The sequence below is a fragment of the Hemicordylus capensis genome, chromosome 3, assembly GCF_027244095.1.
Source record: "Hemicordylus capensis ecotype Gifberg chromosome 3, rHemCap1.1.pri, whole genome shotgun sequence".
Taxonomy (NCBI): domain Eukaryota; kingdom Metazoa; phylum Chordata; class Lepidosauria; order Squamata; family Cordylidae; genus Hemicordylus; species Hemicordylus capensis.
Genome location: NC_069659.1, coordinates 354,309,896 through 354,326,398, shown reverse-complemented (window position 1 = coordinate 354,326,398; position 16,503 = coordinate 354,309,896). Strand labels below are relative to the sequence as shown.

The 16,503-nt window shown below is 45.2% G+C and overlaps 2 protein-coding genes and 1 long non-coding RNA gene across 5 annotated transcripts in view; 1 reads left to right on the top strand and 2 right to left on the bottom strand.

Moving 5' to 3' along the window:
* The window catches only part of RUBCN (rubicon autophagy regulator), a 74,490-nt gene extending 70,526 nt beyond the window's left edge, over positions 1-3,964 (bottom strand). For both annotated transcript variants that reach the window (XM_053309671.1, XM_053309664.1), the window contains exon 1: positions 3,751-3,964. Coding sequence is in view for 1 of the 2 variants with exons in the window: in XM_053309664.1 (XP_053165639.1) it covers positions 3,751-3,779 (29 nt within the window). In the remaining variant the exon portion in view is untranslated. The remainder of the gene's footprint in view (positions 1-3,750) is intronic.
* Positions 3,965-5,982: 2,018 nt separating this feature from the next.
* Positions 5,983-10,554, bottom strand: LOC128351649 (uncharacterized). Its single transcript, XR_008319944.1, has 3 exons — positions 10,416-10,554; positions 6,352-6,921; positions 5,983-6,234 (listed from the first exon to the last, which is right to left on the bottom strand). It is a non-coding gene; the product is annotated as an uncharacterized LOC128351649 (long non-coding RNA).
* Positions 10,404-16,503, top strand: part of FYTTD1 (forty-two-three domain containing 1) — a 35,737-nt gene continuing 29,637 nt past the window's right edge. The window contains exon 1 of one of the 2 annotated variants that reach the window (XM_053311355.1): positions 10,404-10,595. In XM_053311355.1, coding sequence (XP_053167330.1) covers positions 10,520-10,595 — 76 coding nt within the window. In that variant the 5' untranslated portion in view covers positions 10,404-10,519. Of the gene's footprint in view, positions 10,596-10,977; positions 11,127-16,503 lie in introns of those variants that run through there. The other variant, XM_053311354.1, reaches the window with a different exon arrangement.

The window sequence follows — 16,503 nt, the reverse complement described above, 5'->3', positions numbered from 1 at the left end:
TGCAAACCTTGCTGGTAGCATCTTAAACCAGGGCCCCTGGTCAGACATGGAAAGGGTTCTCTGAAAGGCAGAACATTTGAAGACTACTGGGTTGTGTGGGAATGAAGCCTGATTTTTAGAAAACCCTTTTAGATTGCAACCTTCATCCTAAAAAAAAAGGGGGGGCAGAGGTCCAGTGATAGCACACATCCTGTTCCCCACAGTGGCCAACCAGATGCCTCCATGAGGTCCACATGCAGGACATCTAGGTAAATAGCTCTCTCCCACAGTTGTTTCTCCCACAGTTGAGGCATCTTATCAGGGACTTGAATTTATCTTGGAATGGCAGAGAGAGCTAAATCATCATAGGCTGGCTGTCGCCCTGGGAGCAGGGCTGAAGCATCCTGCTAGTGCAGACCAGCATTCTTATTCTGAAGCCAACACCCTCTATGAAACATCAGTCGTTTTGTGCTGTTTTGCCCTATCATGTTGCAGCTCAAAGCCCTCCTGGATCTACCCAACTGCTTCCTTGCCTAGCCCCTAAATCCCACACCCAGCCTACTTCTTTTCCTACTGCAAGCCCGTCACTCCTTACCAGAGGAAATCTAGACTTCAGATCCCAGCCTGCCCCTCGACTATTTGAATGGATGTGCCTTTGAGCCAACACTCAGCTTGAACTTTTGATTAGCTTCTGACCCAGCAATATTGCACAGCCAAGCCTGAGCTATTGAAGTCATCTGATCAGATTGACTTCCAAGTAACAAAACAGGCAACATTGCACTCATGGCACCCAGGAAGCAGAAGCATGCTAAATAATAATAATAATAATAATAATAATAATAATAATAATAATAATAATAATAATAAGCAGACAAACATCTGCCACACAATACACCAGATATAACTGTAGTCGAGAAGAAAGAAAAACAAGTCAAAATAATCGACATAGCAATACCAGGGGATAGAATAGAAGAAAAAGAAATAGAAAAAATCACCAAATACAAAGATCTACACATTGAAATTGAAAGGCTGTGGCAGAAAAAGACCAAAATAATCCCAGTGGTCATTGGTGCACTAGGTGCAGTTCCAAAAGACCTTGAAGAGCACCTCAACACCATCGGGGCCACAGAAATCACCATCAGCCCATTACAAAAAGCAGCTTTACTGGAAACAGCCTATATTCTGCGACGATATCTATGACAACAACAACATTGACAATAAAATTCTGGCATCCCAGGTCCTTGGGAAGGACTCGATGTCTGGATAAAACAAACCAGTCAATAACACCTGTCTGACTGTGTAAACAAGAAATAATAAATAATAATAATAATTCGATTCATGTTCCACCCAGACATGTTCCATCCAGACATGTTCCATCCAGACATCCTGATGCATTAAGTCTGTCAGCAAATTGGCCAGATTTATCATTTAGAGAAGAGGCTGCAAAAAGAGTACTAGGGCTAGGCAGCAGTAAACTCCTTCCCAGCAAACCAAGAGGCAGAACATCACAACTCATGCATGGAGAGAGTTTTGTCCCCATCTGCTCAGACTGTGCCCAATGCCGTCATGGCACTAAAATGGAACAACTAGAAACGCCATCAAGCTTAGCAATGCAAATCAGGTGGGTTTGTGAGGAGGAAAGGCTTGCAAACAGCTACTCAGAAAACAAGAAAATACAGAGCAGAGCTGAACTAGACCCATCAGCTTCCCCGCTGCCACCCCTGTCCCTGCCATGCCCTATTATATTACTATGCAAATTAGGCAATGCGATATAGTTGCTTGGAGTAACTTTTATTAGCATAGCAGTGTCCAAGTTTATGAATTGCACAGAACTCTGCAACAGAGGTATCTGAATTCAGCAACGATGCCAAATTTCAGTGTAATTACACATTACAGACCCCAAAGCACACTACCAACACTTTAACTCCTGAAGCAAATGCTTCAACATGATACACAGATGTGGGGGCGGGAGAGAAGAGAATCAGTTGCTGCACCTGTCTTCTGTCTGATAACACATTCTGTATTTCACAAAGTTGACATTTTATTTTCTAACTTTAAGCTCTGGGGAAAACACATCCCACCAAAGCTATATCCACACACAACCACTTTACAGCCCTCCACATCCCAAATCAGCCGCCTACCTTTCAGATCTCTTCCAAACATACATTGCTCAACTCTGACCCATTCCACCAATACTAATACAAAACAGCTGCATGTGCTACCAAAATGCTGTCCCTTTGCTTTTTCAACAAGTTGGTGTTCAGTATTGTGCAGAAACACTACCAAGAGCATTAATTTTACTACCATACTCCTGCAGCTTTATCACACATTACATTTCACAGTGCAGTATGATACAGCAAATTTCTAGCCTTATTTATGCAAAGACATGCTTGAAAAGAAAAAAATATCTAGAAGAAGTCACAGGTAGCTAGACAGAACTTCCAGAGAGCAGAAGGTGAGCGACTCTCCTGGAAAGGTTCAGGTCTCCTCCAATAGTTATTCTTGCCCGATCTCTGTCCCTAAAAGCCACCAATTTCAACTGGGGGTGGGGCTCACAGCTCAAGGACAGAGCACATGCTTTGCATACAGAAGTTCCAGTTTCAATTGTTGGCATCTCCAGTTAAACAATGTGAGCAAGCAAAGCTTGGGGTTGGGGGACAGCTAGAGTAATCTCCAGTCAGAGTAGACAACACTGGGCTAATGTCTTATATTATCACAGAATAGTGCTGGGCTAGGACATACGTACATGTGAAGTTACCTTCTCCCATGTTAGACCACTGGTCTAACTGATCCATCTAGCCCCAATACTGCTGAGCAACAGCCTCTCTCCAAGAATGACTACCTGTACGGCAAGTACTTCATGGACATACGTTCATAGCACTCCCTTATGTACTCCTGCCAGGCAGAGGCGGCAAAACAATATTGGGACTGATGGAGGTTCACCACTCTGGAGAAGCACCTGAGTGTTCAAGTCAGAGAGAACTTGTCCTCAGGCTGGATGTTGGCCACCCTGTTTTCTTTCTCTCTCGGTTAAGAACAACCGAATCCTTAACAACCAGGGCTTCCCACCACAACACTGTGAACCTTGGTCCACCCTAAAGCATTGCTTGCTCGTACCCAAAAAAAGAGAGGAAATGCTCAACATACAGGCCAGTCACTGTCAATTCAGAAGCACACCCAGCACCTCCTCCTCCACCTCCAGCAGAGCAGGTCACAGGTGCATCTGGGCCAGACCTAGGAGGCACTCTCGTTCTGACTGAGTGCCTCCCCCACGGGATTCCCCTTGACAGACAGACACACACACACCCCTCCTCACCCAACCGGACCCTCCACACGACCCTCAGCTCTTCGCCTCTCCCAGTGAAGCAAGATATGCACACGCACACCTGAGACACACATTCTGGTGAATAAACCTGACACACTTCTCACTACCCACCCGACAGCACCCTCTCCCCCTCAAATCTTGAAGAGCGCCCCAGCCCCCCATCTTGAAGAGAGCCAGTCCCCCTCCTACCCCCCAGTGTGCCCCCCTCCCCCACGCCTGACCAGCCCTTCCACCCCTCAGCTCCAGCCCCCCTTCCCTCATGCGTAGCCCCCTCTCCCGCCTGACAAGCCGTTCCACCCCTCAGCCCCCTCCCCAGCCCCCCACCTGGCCGGCCCTTCCACCCCTCAGCTTCACCCCCTCCCCCCCATGTGTGCCCCCTCCTCCCCCCACCGCCCCCTCCTCCCCCCTCCCCGCGCCTGGCCGGCCCTTCCACCCCTTAGCCCCACCTGCTCTCCTCCTGCTCGCCGACCTCCATCCCCGGAGGAAAGGGCGGCAGTCAGAGCCCACCAGCGGCCACCGTGCCCGCGACGACGCCCCCTCCGAGCGCGGTGCTTCGGCTTGCCATCACCGGGGCCGGAGCGTGACCAGGAACCGGCGCCGCCTCCCGCCTTCCCAGCCTCAAGGAACTACAACTCCCGTCATCCCCACTGCCACTCCCAAGGTGCCCCGCAAACCGACGCACGTACTCTGCTTTCTACGCCAACAACAAACTACACTCCCAGCATGCAACGCGAGAAGAGCGGCCGGGCGCTTGCCGCAGAAACTACAAAGCCCAGGATGCATTGCGCTAGTCAGCGGTCTGCGAAGCGTTTTGTGTGCTTCTTTTCTTGTGTCTTGGAATATACATGTTCTTCCTTTAAAAAAAACCCAAAAAAACCACGAAACATTCCTAGCTAGTGTTAATCTATATTAACAAGAACATGCCGAATAAATTTGCAGAAAAATTAAACCGCCTTAATTTAATAGTAATTGTAACCGAATATCAAATATGAACAATATCATACAAAATATACATAGTAAAATAAACAGGTAAAGTACCTGTCATCTCAAAATTGCTAGAAGCATCTATATAATAATTCTATTTATATATTATGTGTGTGTGTGTGTATATATATATATATATATATATATATATATATATATAATGTTCTTTTTGACTTATATTCATATGTTATGAATATTTATCCCCATATTTAATCCACCCTGAAAGGAAGAACATATTATGTTCAATAAATTTGAGAATTATCCGGGCATAAGCTTATTTATTCCTGCACCAACTTCCTGCTTCATCTTCCACGTGTTGCTAATGTATTTATTTATTTATTATTTGTTCGATTTATAGACCACCCTTACAAAATAGCTCAGGGCAGTTCACAAACATCAAAGACCCTTTAAAACAATTTAAGAGCACTGAAGGCCAGGCCGAACAGGTAGGTCTTTAGGGCTCTCCTTTTTGTATCCTTTTTGTTTGTGTTCAGAGAACACAAAATCCAGCTGCAGGAGGGGTTCACTTCCCAACTAAAGGTAAAGTGTGCTGTCAAGTCCATGTCGACTCTTGGCGCTCACAGAGCCCTGTGGTTTTCTTTGGTAGAATACAGGAGGGGTTTACCATTGCCTCCTCCCATGCAGTATGAGATGATGCCTGTCAGCATCTTCCTATATCACTGATGCCCGATACAGTACCAGCGGGGATTCAAACTGGCAGCCTTCTGCTTGTTAGTCAAGCATTTCCCCATTGCGGTTCCCAACTACAGGCCTCCAAATGTTTCTGGACTATAACACACATCCTACAGCAAGGTTTCTTAATCATGGTTCCCCAGAAGTTGTTGGACTACAACTCCTGTCATCCCCAACTACAGAGGCTATGGCTGGGAATGACAGGAGTTGTAGTCCAACAACATCTGGGTTCCTGAGGTTAAGAAACCCTGTCCTTCAGCAAGGGTGAAGTTACAGAAATGTGTATCTGACCAGTGCATTGATGGGAGATTGCACACACCCCATTTAAGCCACTCTGAGCTTCCTAAATTATAAGACTTTGGTATAATCTATGTAAATGCTATTTGTCAACAACATTCAGTCATGTTTTAAAGTGGCTAAGACCTGGTCTCAGTGAATGGTCTCTAGGGAGCATCAGATGGTGCAGCATTGCTGAAGCTAAGCAGGCATGGCCATGAACAGGAAGCCATCTGGGACAGAAGATACACTGCTTTAAAAAACAAAACAGTGCACAAGTTTCTCAACAGACTACGATACTCAACAGAGCTACACAGGACTTACTCTTTTTAAAAAAAAGGTTTTTAGGTGACTTTTAAATTGCATCCTTTGCGTCCATAGCAGCAGTTTGGGCATTGGCTTAGCACAGAGAGGAGCTCTGTTCGGGAGCTCCTCTCTTCTTCGCAAAAACTGCTTTTAGTTCGCCCGACTGTCGCGGGCTGCTTTGGGTAAGGAGGTCTCGGGCAGCTGGGAGGGCCGGGGGGGGGGGGGGGGGGGGGGCGGGCGGCAAAGGCCAGAGGGAGTGGGGCGGGGGGGAACTCTCCCCTACTAGCGCCCATTATTACAACAGGCCTGAAAACACTAGTAAATAAATAAAGGCTAACTCTTTCAATAGGACTTCTGTTGAGCTGTATAGTCAGGATGTCAGCCAGCATGAGCAAGAACCAGAATTCATACTGTTTTATGGATTTGCAATGTGGCTTAAAACCTTTTATTTGATGAATCAGCCTGAACAATGAGCAGAATCAAGAACATTTTTCCTGGCAGAGCCCTTTCAGGCTGCGTGTGAAGGCTTGCATTTTCCCCCAATGCATTTTTCTATATAGTGCATTTTGTTTTTTAACTTATATTTTTATAAATTAAACACACAGATTACAATGTCACCCTACTTGCATGCTCTTGTTATTTTTAAATTGTATAGATCATGGTTTCTTAACCTTGGGTCCCCAGATGTTGCTGGACTACAACTCCCATCATCCCCAGCCACGAAGGCCATGGCTGGGGATGATGAGAGTTGTAGTCCAACAACATCTGGGGACCCAAGGTTAAGAAACCCTGGTACAGATCGATATGTTATTGCTACAGCGTTTGCCTTCCACAGCTTGTTACTCATATATTGCAAGTACTTAAAACTGTCTGTCTTATGATCTGACTGAACCTATACAAACTTTTCTATGTTAAAACTGCGCAGGGTATATTAATATCACAGCAGGCATTTCCAACCACCCCTTTTCTTTTTCTGAATTTCTGTCACAAGAGTCTCACTTTCTATTTTTGCATCTATGTCAGTTGGGTAAAAATCCTGACTTCATTGTTTCTTTGTTCCTTTATTTTTATTTATTGGTTGATTTATTCAATGCTTTAGCAACCTCTGAGTTACTTTGGGCATTTAGCAACCCCCAAGTGCCCCATTTGGGCACACCAATAGGATGATGGGTAAATCTCCCAGGAGATTCTGCTTGCTATTCAGCTTTATTTTGTGGACATCCAATTGCAGACAGCTGGCTTCCTGGCCTGGAAAATAAAACCGCTGCCGACCACTCTGCCGCCTGTCTGTGTTTGTTCTCTTTGCACCTGCCATCTGGACACGGAGCATCTGCCATTCTTCATTCTGACAAATTTATCTAGAGATTAAAGAAAACATTTAAGCCCCTGTGTCAGCATGCTGCTGATATCAACCAGCTCCTTTCCCCACCATAGTGAAGAAATCAGATTTTTCAAATTGTGCCCTCCATTACAGAACATACGATGGTTGGTTTTTATTGGCATTTCTTCATCATAGATTATGATCATGCACAGTCTGTGATGCATCCGTCCATTAACCATCTACCACACAGCATGACAGATTATACTTGGGCTACAGGTAGTTTTGTGAAACAAACTTGCAACCCTTTTCTTGTGAATGTTTATCCCATTGAGTTCACTGGGACTTTCCCCCAAGTGAGTCCCAGTGAACTCAATGGGATAAACATTCACAAGAAAAGGGTTGCAAGTTTGTTTCACAATACTACCTGTAGCCCAAGTATAATCTGTCATGCTGTGTGGCACAGCTGCCTTACAGTCCAATCCAATACATGGCTTATTCAGAAGTAATCCTTCTGAATTCAGTGGGGTTTACTGCACCGCATTATTAAGGGCTGCAACATTAGATGGTGAGATCTGTGTCACGAGGCCAGATCCATGCCTGAGGAGCACTGAGTGTAACCTCTATAGCATACACAGCTTTGGCCTTCAAGCCACTACACCTTTGTAAAAGGTTCTCAACAAACTTTCTCCTGGTCGGGGGGAGGGGGAGGGGTTGGAGGGGGTCAGCTACACGGAATACAAACCTGGGAGAATATTTTGAATTTCCCAAATAGCTGCAGCATGTCTTGATTAATGTTTCTTAAAAACTGAACAGCTAGTCCACAATGTTAAGGCAAGATGCCATCTAAAATGTGCATAAATCCATCTATTATTTATTTATTAATCATTATTATTTTTAGTAAAGTGCACATTTCCCCCCTCACTTTTCCTACCCTTCAGCTGCTTCATGAATCTCTTGCTCTCCACCCCAGTAAAGGTAAAGTGTTCCGTCAAGTCGATTTCAACTCCTGGGACCCACAAAGCCCTGTGGTTTTCTTTTGGTAGAATACAGGAGAGGTTTACCATTGCCTCCTACAGTGATATGAAATTGTTTAATCCAAGCTTATAAAAGTGTATCAAATAAGTGAATAAAAGTTAGTTTGGTTCATGTCCCTAACAGAATATAGAGCCACTAGCCTTGAAATAAAGAAAATTGTTCAGTCAGGAGAAGTGTTCAAACCAGAAATGTGGGGCCCCTCTCAAGAATGTGAGATAGGAGGCCAGAAATAACAAATGCCAGAACCTGTCAGGAGGTAGACAACAAAGGTATGCAACTAGTCCATTAGCCAAATCTCTCACTCAAGCAAAAATAGACATCCCTGGCACCAAGATACCGATAGCGAGTAAGGTTATCAGAAAGGCCAAGTAGTAACTCATCTTCCCAGACTCTAAATAGCACCTCTGGAATGTGTATGCTTAATTACCAATGACATGTATTCATTATTTTATTGATATGCTTGTTTGCTGAAACCCATATAAACTGGCGAGCTGCATAGCTTCAATACGCAGTACCAGCCAGATTCTCTCTGACTGTGCTCGTGCCTTTCATGACATGAAATAAATGCTTATTTTGAGCAGGCATCCTTGTTGCATTTTGACTTAAATTCAGTCAGGCAACAAGTCATATTGTGGGAATTTGGTCTAATCCTCTTTGATCCGGAAAGACGCCCCATTCTCTATCAAATGCGATAGAAGGATGAAAGCAAGGGGCTGGATCAAACAGGAAGGCTAGATTCCAGAAGATTTCCCCCCCAAACAGCAGTATAAGATGATGCCTGTCAGCAGCATCTTCCTATATTGCTGCTGCCTGATATAGTACCAGCGGGGGATTTGAACCGGCATCCTTCTGCTTGTTAGTCAAGCATTTCCCCTCCGAACTACTTAAGGTGACTTTAGTTCAGTCATTATCACCTCTATAAGGGTGTGCACGAACTGAGGTTCAAGCGCAGGTTTGGCACCAGGGAGGGGAGGAGAGCAAGTCCTTACCTGCTCTCCACCATCCCATGCAGTTTCCTGCTGGGACGTGCACAACACCAGCATGCACATGGCGTCTGCGCATACACGGGCACAATTTGGGAAACATACCAGCGGAGATTCGAACCAGCAACCTCTGGCTTGATAAGCCATCTCCCCGCTGCACCACTTAAGGTGACTCCTCCATCCCAGTACTTACCCAGTACTTACAGTAAATTATCTCAGTGAAAACTGTCTGAGGGCTAGCTGCTATACTGCCACGTAAATCAGGGATGCCCAGCCTTGTCCTCAGATGTTGTTGGACTACAAAAATTTCCAGCCATAATAAGGGACAAAGGCCATTGTGAACACTAGAACCAGAGGACATCCCATGAAACTGAAGGCCAGGAAATGTAGGACCAACAAAGGAAATACTCTTTTACACAGTACATAATTAATCTATGGAATTCTCTGCCACGGAATGTGGTGATGGCCACTAGCCTGGAAGGCTTTAAAAGGGGCTTAGACAAATTCACAGAAGACAGGTCTGTCAATGGCTATTAGGCTGGTGGCTATAGACCACCTCCAGCCTCCGAGGCAAGATGCCTCTGAATACCAGGGTTGTTGCAGGGGAGCAACAGCGAGAGAGAGGGCATGCACATACCTCTTGCCGATGGGCTTCCCAGAGGCATCTGGTGGGTTACTGTGTGAAACAGGATGCTGGACTGGATGGGCCTCATCCAGCATGGCTGTTCTTATGTAATAGTGATGGGAGTGTAGTCCAACAACATCTGGGGTCTGGGGACCCATGGCTGAGAACCCCTAAGGTACAGTATCCCACACTGGCTGGAACTACCTAAGCATGGTAGGAATTAAGTGGATGGTGGGAGAAAGAATGTATTGCAAACGTGCTTTACTGTGTGACTGCAGTCACCATCTGGGGTAGGGCAGGCTATGAATCACTCTTGTGAAGCCAGGCGAATCACACATCTAAACATATCCAGGGCATTTTGGACCTGTGGCAAAAGAATACCAGCCGTGTTCTTTGTAAAACTGGGGAGAGGGTAGCCAGCTAGGCTTAGTCCAGTGTAGCAGAAACGGCCCTGAAGGTGCCACAAGACTCTTGGTAGCTCTTGTATGTATGTATGTATGTATGTATGTATTTAACTAACTAACTAACTAACTAACATATTTTTATACTGCCCAAAACGCAAGTTCTCTGCTCCTTGCTCCTGGGAGATTAGATTACACGCAACTCCTCCTCGTATTCTGTCATTTCAGCATAGGCGCCGCGTCATGCAGCAGTCCTGGTTAGGCTTATGTTTTAGTAACTGCACATGGGTTTGTGTGGTCTTAAAACAAAGGGCATTTTACCAAGCCTGGGTGAAGACGCTCCTCCGCGCCTGCAGGGGGAGATACGCTCAAACAAACAAGGAGCCCGCGGGCGAACAAAGCTGCCCTTTTAGCGCAGGCGCAGTGGGACGAGCACGCGCCGCAAGAAGAGCCCTTCGCCGATCCAGGCACGCGCCGTAGGTGTTACCTTCCGCCCAAGGAGGCGCATGCGTAGAAGGGAGTGAGTTCCATTTCCTCCGTTGGGCTGCCTCTTGTGTTTGTGAGGGGGAGGCGGCGATAGGATCAGCGGCCATGAACGGGTTCGGCCCTGGGGTGGCCCCGCTCCGGAGTACCAGCGAGACCCTAGAGAAGATCGACATGTCCCTGGGTAAGGAGGCTCCCGGCGCGAGGCTTAAACGGAGCGGTGGTGGGTGGGACTCGGCTCGCTCCACAAGGGGACGCGAGGAGATGCTTGGAACGGACTGAACCATGTGGGTCGGAGGGAGAGGCGCTGAGCCCCTCCCCTTCACCATTTCTTCCAACGACCCCCCTTTCCGGGAGCGTCTCCGTTTGGTTCAGCCCAGTCGCTCAGGCTGGGCTGAACCAAGTGGAGCAGTTGACGAAGGGGAGGTCGTTGGCGGAGTTCGTGAAGAGTAGTGGGCTCAGCGCATCCTCCTCGTTAATGAAGAAAGGAGAGCGGCTTAAAGAATGGGGAGGAGTGAAGTGGGTGGGGTGGGCGGGGCCGAGTGGAGAGGAGCTAAGGAGGTGGGGTGGGCGGGGCCGAGGAACGATGCCTTCCCAGGTGCTGGGGACGACGACGACGACACTAGCTCAATGGAGCTTCCAGGCTCAGAAGCAGTCTACCTTTCGAATTCCTGCCTTTTCGAATTGGGAGGGCAGTTGCCTTCATGCCCTGCTTGTGAGTTTCGTGGGGATATCTGTTTGAAGCATATGGACCTGTCTTATGGGCTGGCTCAGCAGCAGGGGGTTTGCGTGAGTTCTGTTCATGATAGCTAAATGGAACCTCCATGTACAGTGTTCCTATGCATACCGGTTAGTGCTGAGGCAAGTGGCAGATTGCGAAGTACCTTATCCTTACAGACTTGGATTCTCTGTGCTGATTTTACAGACACCAGCTCGAAGTACATAAGAACACAGGTCTAAGGTCTCTCTAGACCAGCATCCTGTTTCACACAGTGGCCCACCAGTGGCCCCTGAGAAGCCCACAAGCAAGAGGTGAGAGGGGCATGCCCTTTCTCCTGCTGTTGCTCCCCTGCAACTGGTATTTAGAGGCTTCTTGCTGCTGAGGCTGGAGGTGGCCTGTAGTCCTCCGACCAGTAGCCGTTGATAGACCTGTTCTCCATTTTTGGTCTGTGACTGTAAATAACCTAAACTGAAACTGACCTGTTCTCCATGAATTAGTCTAAACCCTTTTTAAAGCCATCCAAGCTAGTGGCCATCACCACATCCCGTGGCAGAGAATTCCATAGATTAATTATGCATTGTGTGAAGAAGTACTTCCTTTTGTTGGTGCTAAAATTCCTGGCTCTCCATTTCATGGGATGACCCCTGGTTCTACTGTTGTGAGGGAGGGAGAAAAATTTCTCTGTCTACTCTCTCTACTCCATTCATGATTTTACACACCTCTATCATGTCTCCATGTAGCCGCCTTTTTTCTAAACTAAAGAGCCGCAGATGCTGTAGCCTTGCCTTATAAGGAAGGTGCTCCAGGTCCCTGATCATCTTGGTTGCCCTCTTCTGCACCTTTTCCAGTTCTACAATATCCTTCTGAAGATACAGTGACCAAAGCTATAAGCAGTACTCCAAATGTGGCTGCACCATAATTTTGTACAAAGGCTAGTATAAACCCTAGCATTTTTATTTTCAATCCCCTTCCTAATTATCTTTAGCATGGAATTGGTCTCTTTCACAGCTGCTGAGCACTGAGTTGACACTTTGAATGAACTGTCCACCACAACCCCAAGATCTCTCTCCTGGTCACTCACCAACCGCTCAGACCCCATCAGTGTATAGGTGAAGCTGGGGTGGGTTTTTTTGCCCCATTATGCATCACTTTACACCCTAGATAGTTTAGTGTTATCTGTGTATTTTGCCTCTTCACTGCTTACCCCAACTTCTAGATCACTTATGAATACATTAAAGCACACTGGTCTCAATACAGATGCCTGGGGAACCCCACTTCTTACTTCATTGTGAAAACTGTCTATTTATTCCTACCCTCTGTTTCCTGTCCTTTAGCAAGTTACCAATGCACAACTGAACCTGTCCCCTTATCTTTATTCATTCTTCCAGTTTATATGCCTCCCTTCCTAAAGTGGATCAAGGTGGTTTACATTAAAATCAAAAGCACAGAACAAAACAATTAAAATAATTTTTTTAAGATTAAAATCCTCTGCTAACTGAGCAAAGAGGCACCTTTTACCATGGTGATTCTCTTTATTGAGCAGGGGGAGAGTAACTGGCCCTATCCACCCCCAGCACAGTACTTCCAGTGACTGTTGCTGGTGTGTGTCTTATATTTCTTTTTAGAATGTGAGCCCTTTGGGGACAGGGAGCCATCTTATTTGTTAGTAATGTCTCTGTGTAAACCGCCCTGAGCCATTTTTGGAAGGGCGGTATAGAAATCAAAATAATAATAATAATAATAAAATTAGATATCATTAAAAGCCAAACTAAAAAGATGGGTGTTTAAGGCTTTCCAGAAGGCCTCCAAGGAAGATAATCTTCTTATATCCACACAGAGTACATTCCACAACCCAGGGGCGACAACTGAGAAGGACTGATCCTAGTTCATCACTAGATGAATCGGTGGCACTCGAAGATGGATCCCTCCTGATTATCTCAGTGGGCAGTGGGGATCTTGTAGAGAAAGGCATTCTCTCGGGTAACCCAGACATAAGCCATTCATGGCTTTAAAGGTAATAGATGCAAATGAAAAGGCAAAATTCCATGGTGCTGTAAACTTGTTTATTGGAGCCCAATGCATATCGAACGAAGCCACCTTCAGGGACAAACTAGGACACACAATAACATAGAAAATGTTAATATACATCATTTGATAGATTGATTGCTGTCAAGTCGGTGTAGACTCTTAGCGATCACATAGATAGATTCTCTCCAGGATGATCTGTCTTCAACTTAGCCTTTAAGGTCTCTCAGTGGTGCCTTCATTGCTGTCGTGATCGAGACCATCCACCCTGCTGCTGGTCGTCCTCTTCTCTTTCCTTCCACTTTTCCCAGCACTATGGATTTCTCAGGGGAGCTGGGTCTTAACCTAATGTGTCCAAAGAATGATAGTTTGGGCCTGGTCATTTGTGCCTCGAGTGGAAATTCTGGATTGATTTGTTCTATGATCCATTTGTTTGTTTTCCTGGCTGTCCATGGTATCCTCAAGTCTTCTCCAGCACCAGAGTTCAAAAGCATCAATTCTTTTTCTATCCTGCTTCTTCAAAGTTCAGCTTTCACATCCATAGAGTGTCATGGGGGAAAACATTGTCTGAACTATTCGAATCTTTGTAGGTATAAACACGTCATGGCATCTGAATATCCTTTGCAAGGCCTTCATTGCAAACTTACCAAGTGCTTGTCTGTGGCATATTTCTTGACTGTTGGATCCTTGACTCTTAAAAAAACAATAATATTACAATGACCTGTTATGAAAACTGTAATCATTGTACACTTACATAATATCCAATGTAATCCTGTCACAAAAACACTTCTTCAAAAACAGGTAACATCTTAGATAATTTATAATAGCTCAGTTTTGCAAAAGCAGTACTTGACCAAAAATAATGCTAAAAAACAACATGCCAATACTTGCATCTTAGACTAGCCAAAGCTAATGAAGCACATTTGCTGCTGTGAGCTTATCACATTTCTCCATTCACCAGCAAATTTATACCCTTAGATAACATCCCACCTGTGCTACTTTGCCTAACCAACTCCTGAAGTCATGCTACTTAAAGAAGAAGAATCTTCTCATAAGCATCACCCCAAGAACTAACTCCTGAAAACAAGGTTTTTAATTCAAGAATCCACCAAGCCTCCCTCCTAAGTAAGATTCTGTCATGGCCAAAATTAATCATTTCAACAGCCCCAAAATGTAAATGTTTGTAAGAGTACTTGTGTTCCAAGAAGTGGTTCACCAAAGGGACACCCATCTTGGCACATTTAATATTACTCAGATTCTCTTCAGTTTGCTTCTTTAAATCTCTCATAGTTTTTCCAATAAATATTCTCTTGCATGGGCACCAAATAACATATTATACCACACCAGCCGTACTGCAGTTGGTAAAAGAATGCAGTGTGTAACATTTCTGATTAAAATGATTTACAAAATCTTTAACCGAATATGTGTATTGGCAATATACACGGTGGCCACAAGGATAATGACCCTGAGGTTTTGAGGTACCTGGTAAAATATATAAACTTGCTTTCCCTTCCTCCTTATATTCACTTCACACCTATATGTCTTTCAGATTTTTTTTGTCCTCTTAAAAGAGGTGGGCGTATTCTGGCAACCAGGGATATCACGTAGGACCAGGGTTCCCTCTGGTTTTTTTCATCTCTGTGCGGAATGAGTTTTGTTCTGGGTGGGAGTATCAAGGCAGTGTGTGCACACCTGCATTCAGAATGGGGCCTTCCTGATTCAACCTGAGCGAGATCTAAAATTAACTGAGTGGACAGCAAAAAACCTGTGACCTCAGGCACGCGTGCACGCCTTACTTATTTTATTTATTTATTGTTAAATTTATATACCGCCTTTCATTAAAACAATCCCAAGGTGGTTTACAGCAAAATTTAAAAACAAGATTGTATAAAAGACAATTAAAATATTAAGCTAAAAATATAAAACAAATCTGATTAAAATTTTAAAACAAAAGCATAAAAGCAATACAGACTATAAAGAGCAGCAGCAGAGACAATCATATAAAAGCCTGGGCAAAAAGCCAAGATTTTACACTCTTTCTAAAAGCTGTGATGGAGACCAAGGAGCAAATAGCCACCGGGAGAGCATTCCAGAGTCTGGGGGCAGCAACAGAGAAGGCCCTGTCCCACATGCACGACAACCGAGCTTCCCTCATTGTCGGCACACGGAGCAGACCCCCCTCAGATGACCTCGTCGAGCTGGCAGCAACCCTTGGGAGCAGGCAGTCCCTCAGGTATCCAGGGCCCAAACCGTTAAGGGCTTTAAAGGTCAAAACCAGCACCTTGAATTGGACCCGGAAACAAACTGGTAGCCAGTGCAGCTCTTTCAAAATGGGTGTGATGTGCTCCCACCGGGCAGCTCCAGATAAAACCCTAGCTGCCGCATTTTGCACTAGCTTCAGTTTCCGGATATTCTTCAAGGGCAGCCCCACGTAGAGCGCGTTACAGTAATCCAGCTTTGACATGACTAAGGCATGGGTAACTGTGGCCAGATCTGCCTTAGAGGGAACACAGTGTAGAACGGGCCAATATTGCTTGGTTTTCTTTTGTAAATTGTTGGTAATATGATTAAATGATAAACTGCTGTGAATGGCACTGGAGGAATCCATCTTATGTATGCATAAAAACTGCTCCTTAGGAATCCTCATCACTTTCTGTAAATTATGTTCAACAAGGGTTTCTGGATAACCCCTATCCAGAAACAGTTCTCTAACTATTGTGGATTCTCGAACAAATGATTGATCCATGGAACAATTCCATCTAACCCTTAAAAATTGTCCATACGGTAAATTTTCCCTGAGCGGTTTGGAATGGGACCTATCAGATTGCAAATAGGTATTCCGATCTGTAGATTTTCTATATAAAATAGTCTATAAACTACCATCCACCTGTTTGATCAATAAATCCAAAAAAATAATTTATGCATAATCAGACTGAGTGTCAAATTGGATATTGGACTCCCTACAATTGACCTATTAAAAAAAGAACACAATTCTGCAGTACTACCTTTCCAAATGGAAAATATCTTGTCTATGAACGTGAACCATACCACCAAATTTGACCTAAAAGGATTATCAGAAGATGAAATAAGTTGACATTCATAGGAGGCTGGCCATACTCTGCTGGATGAGAACTTACAGATGCAATATGTGCAGAAAAAAATCACTTCCTTGCTGCATGTATTAGGGATGTGCACGGTCCGGAGCAGTCCGGACCGGCACCGAAGGGGGGGCCTTACTTTTAGGGCAGGGAGGGCTTACTTATCCCTCCCGCCTCTTTGCCCTGTCCAGCGCCCGTATTTAATAGACTAACGGGGCGCTGGAAACCAGCCGCCCCCGCCGCCGCCC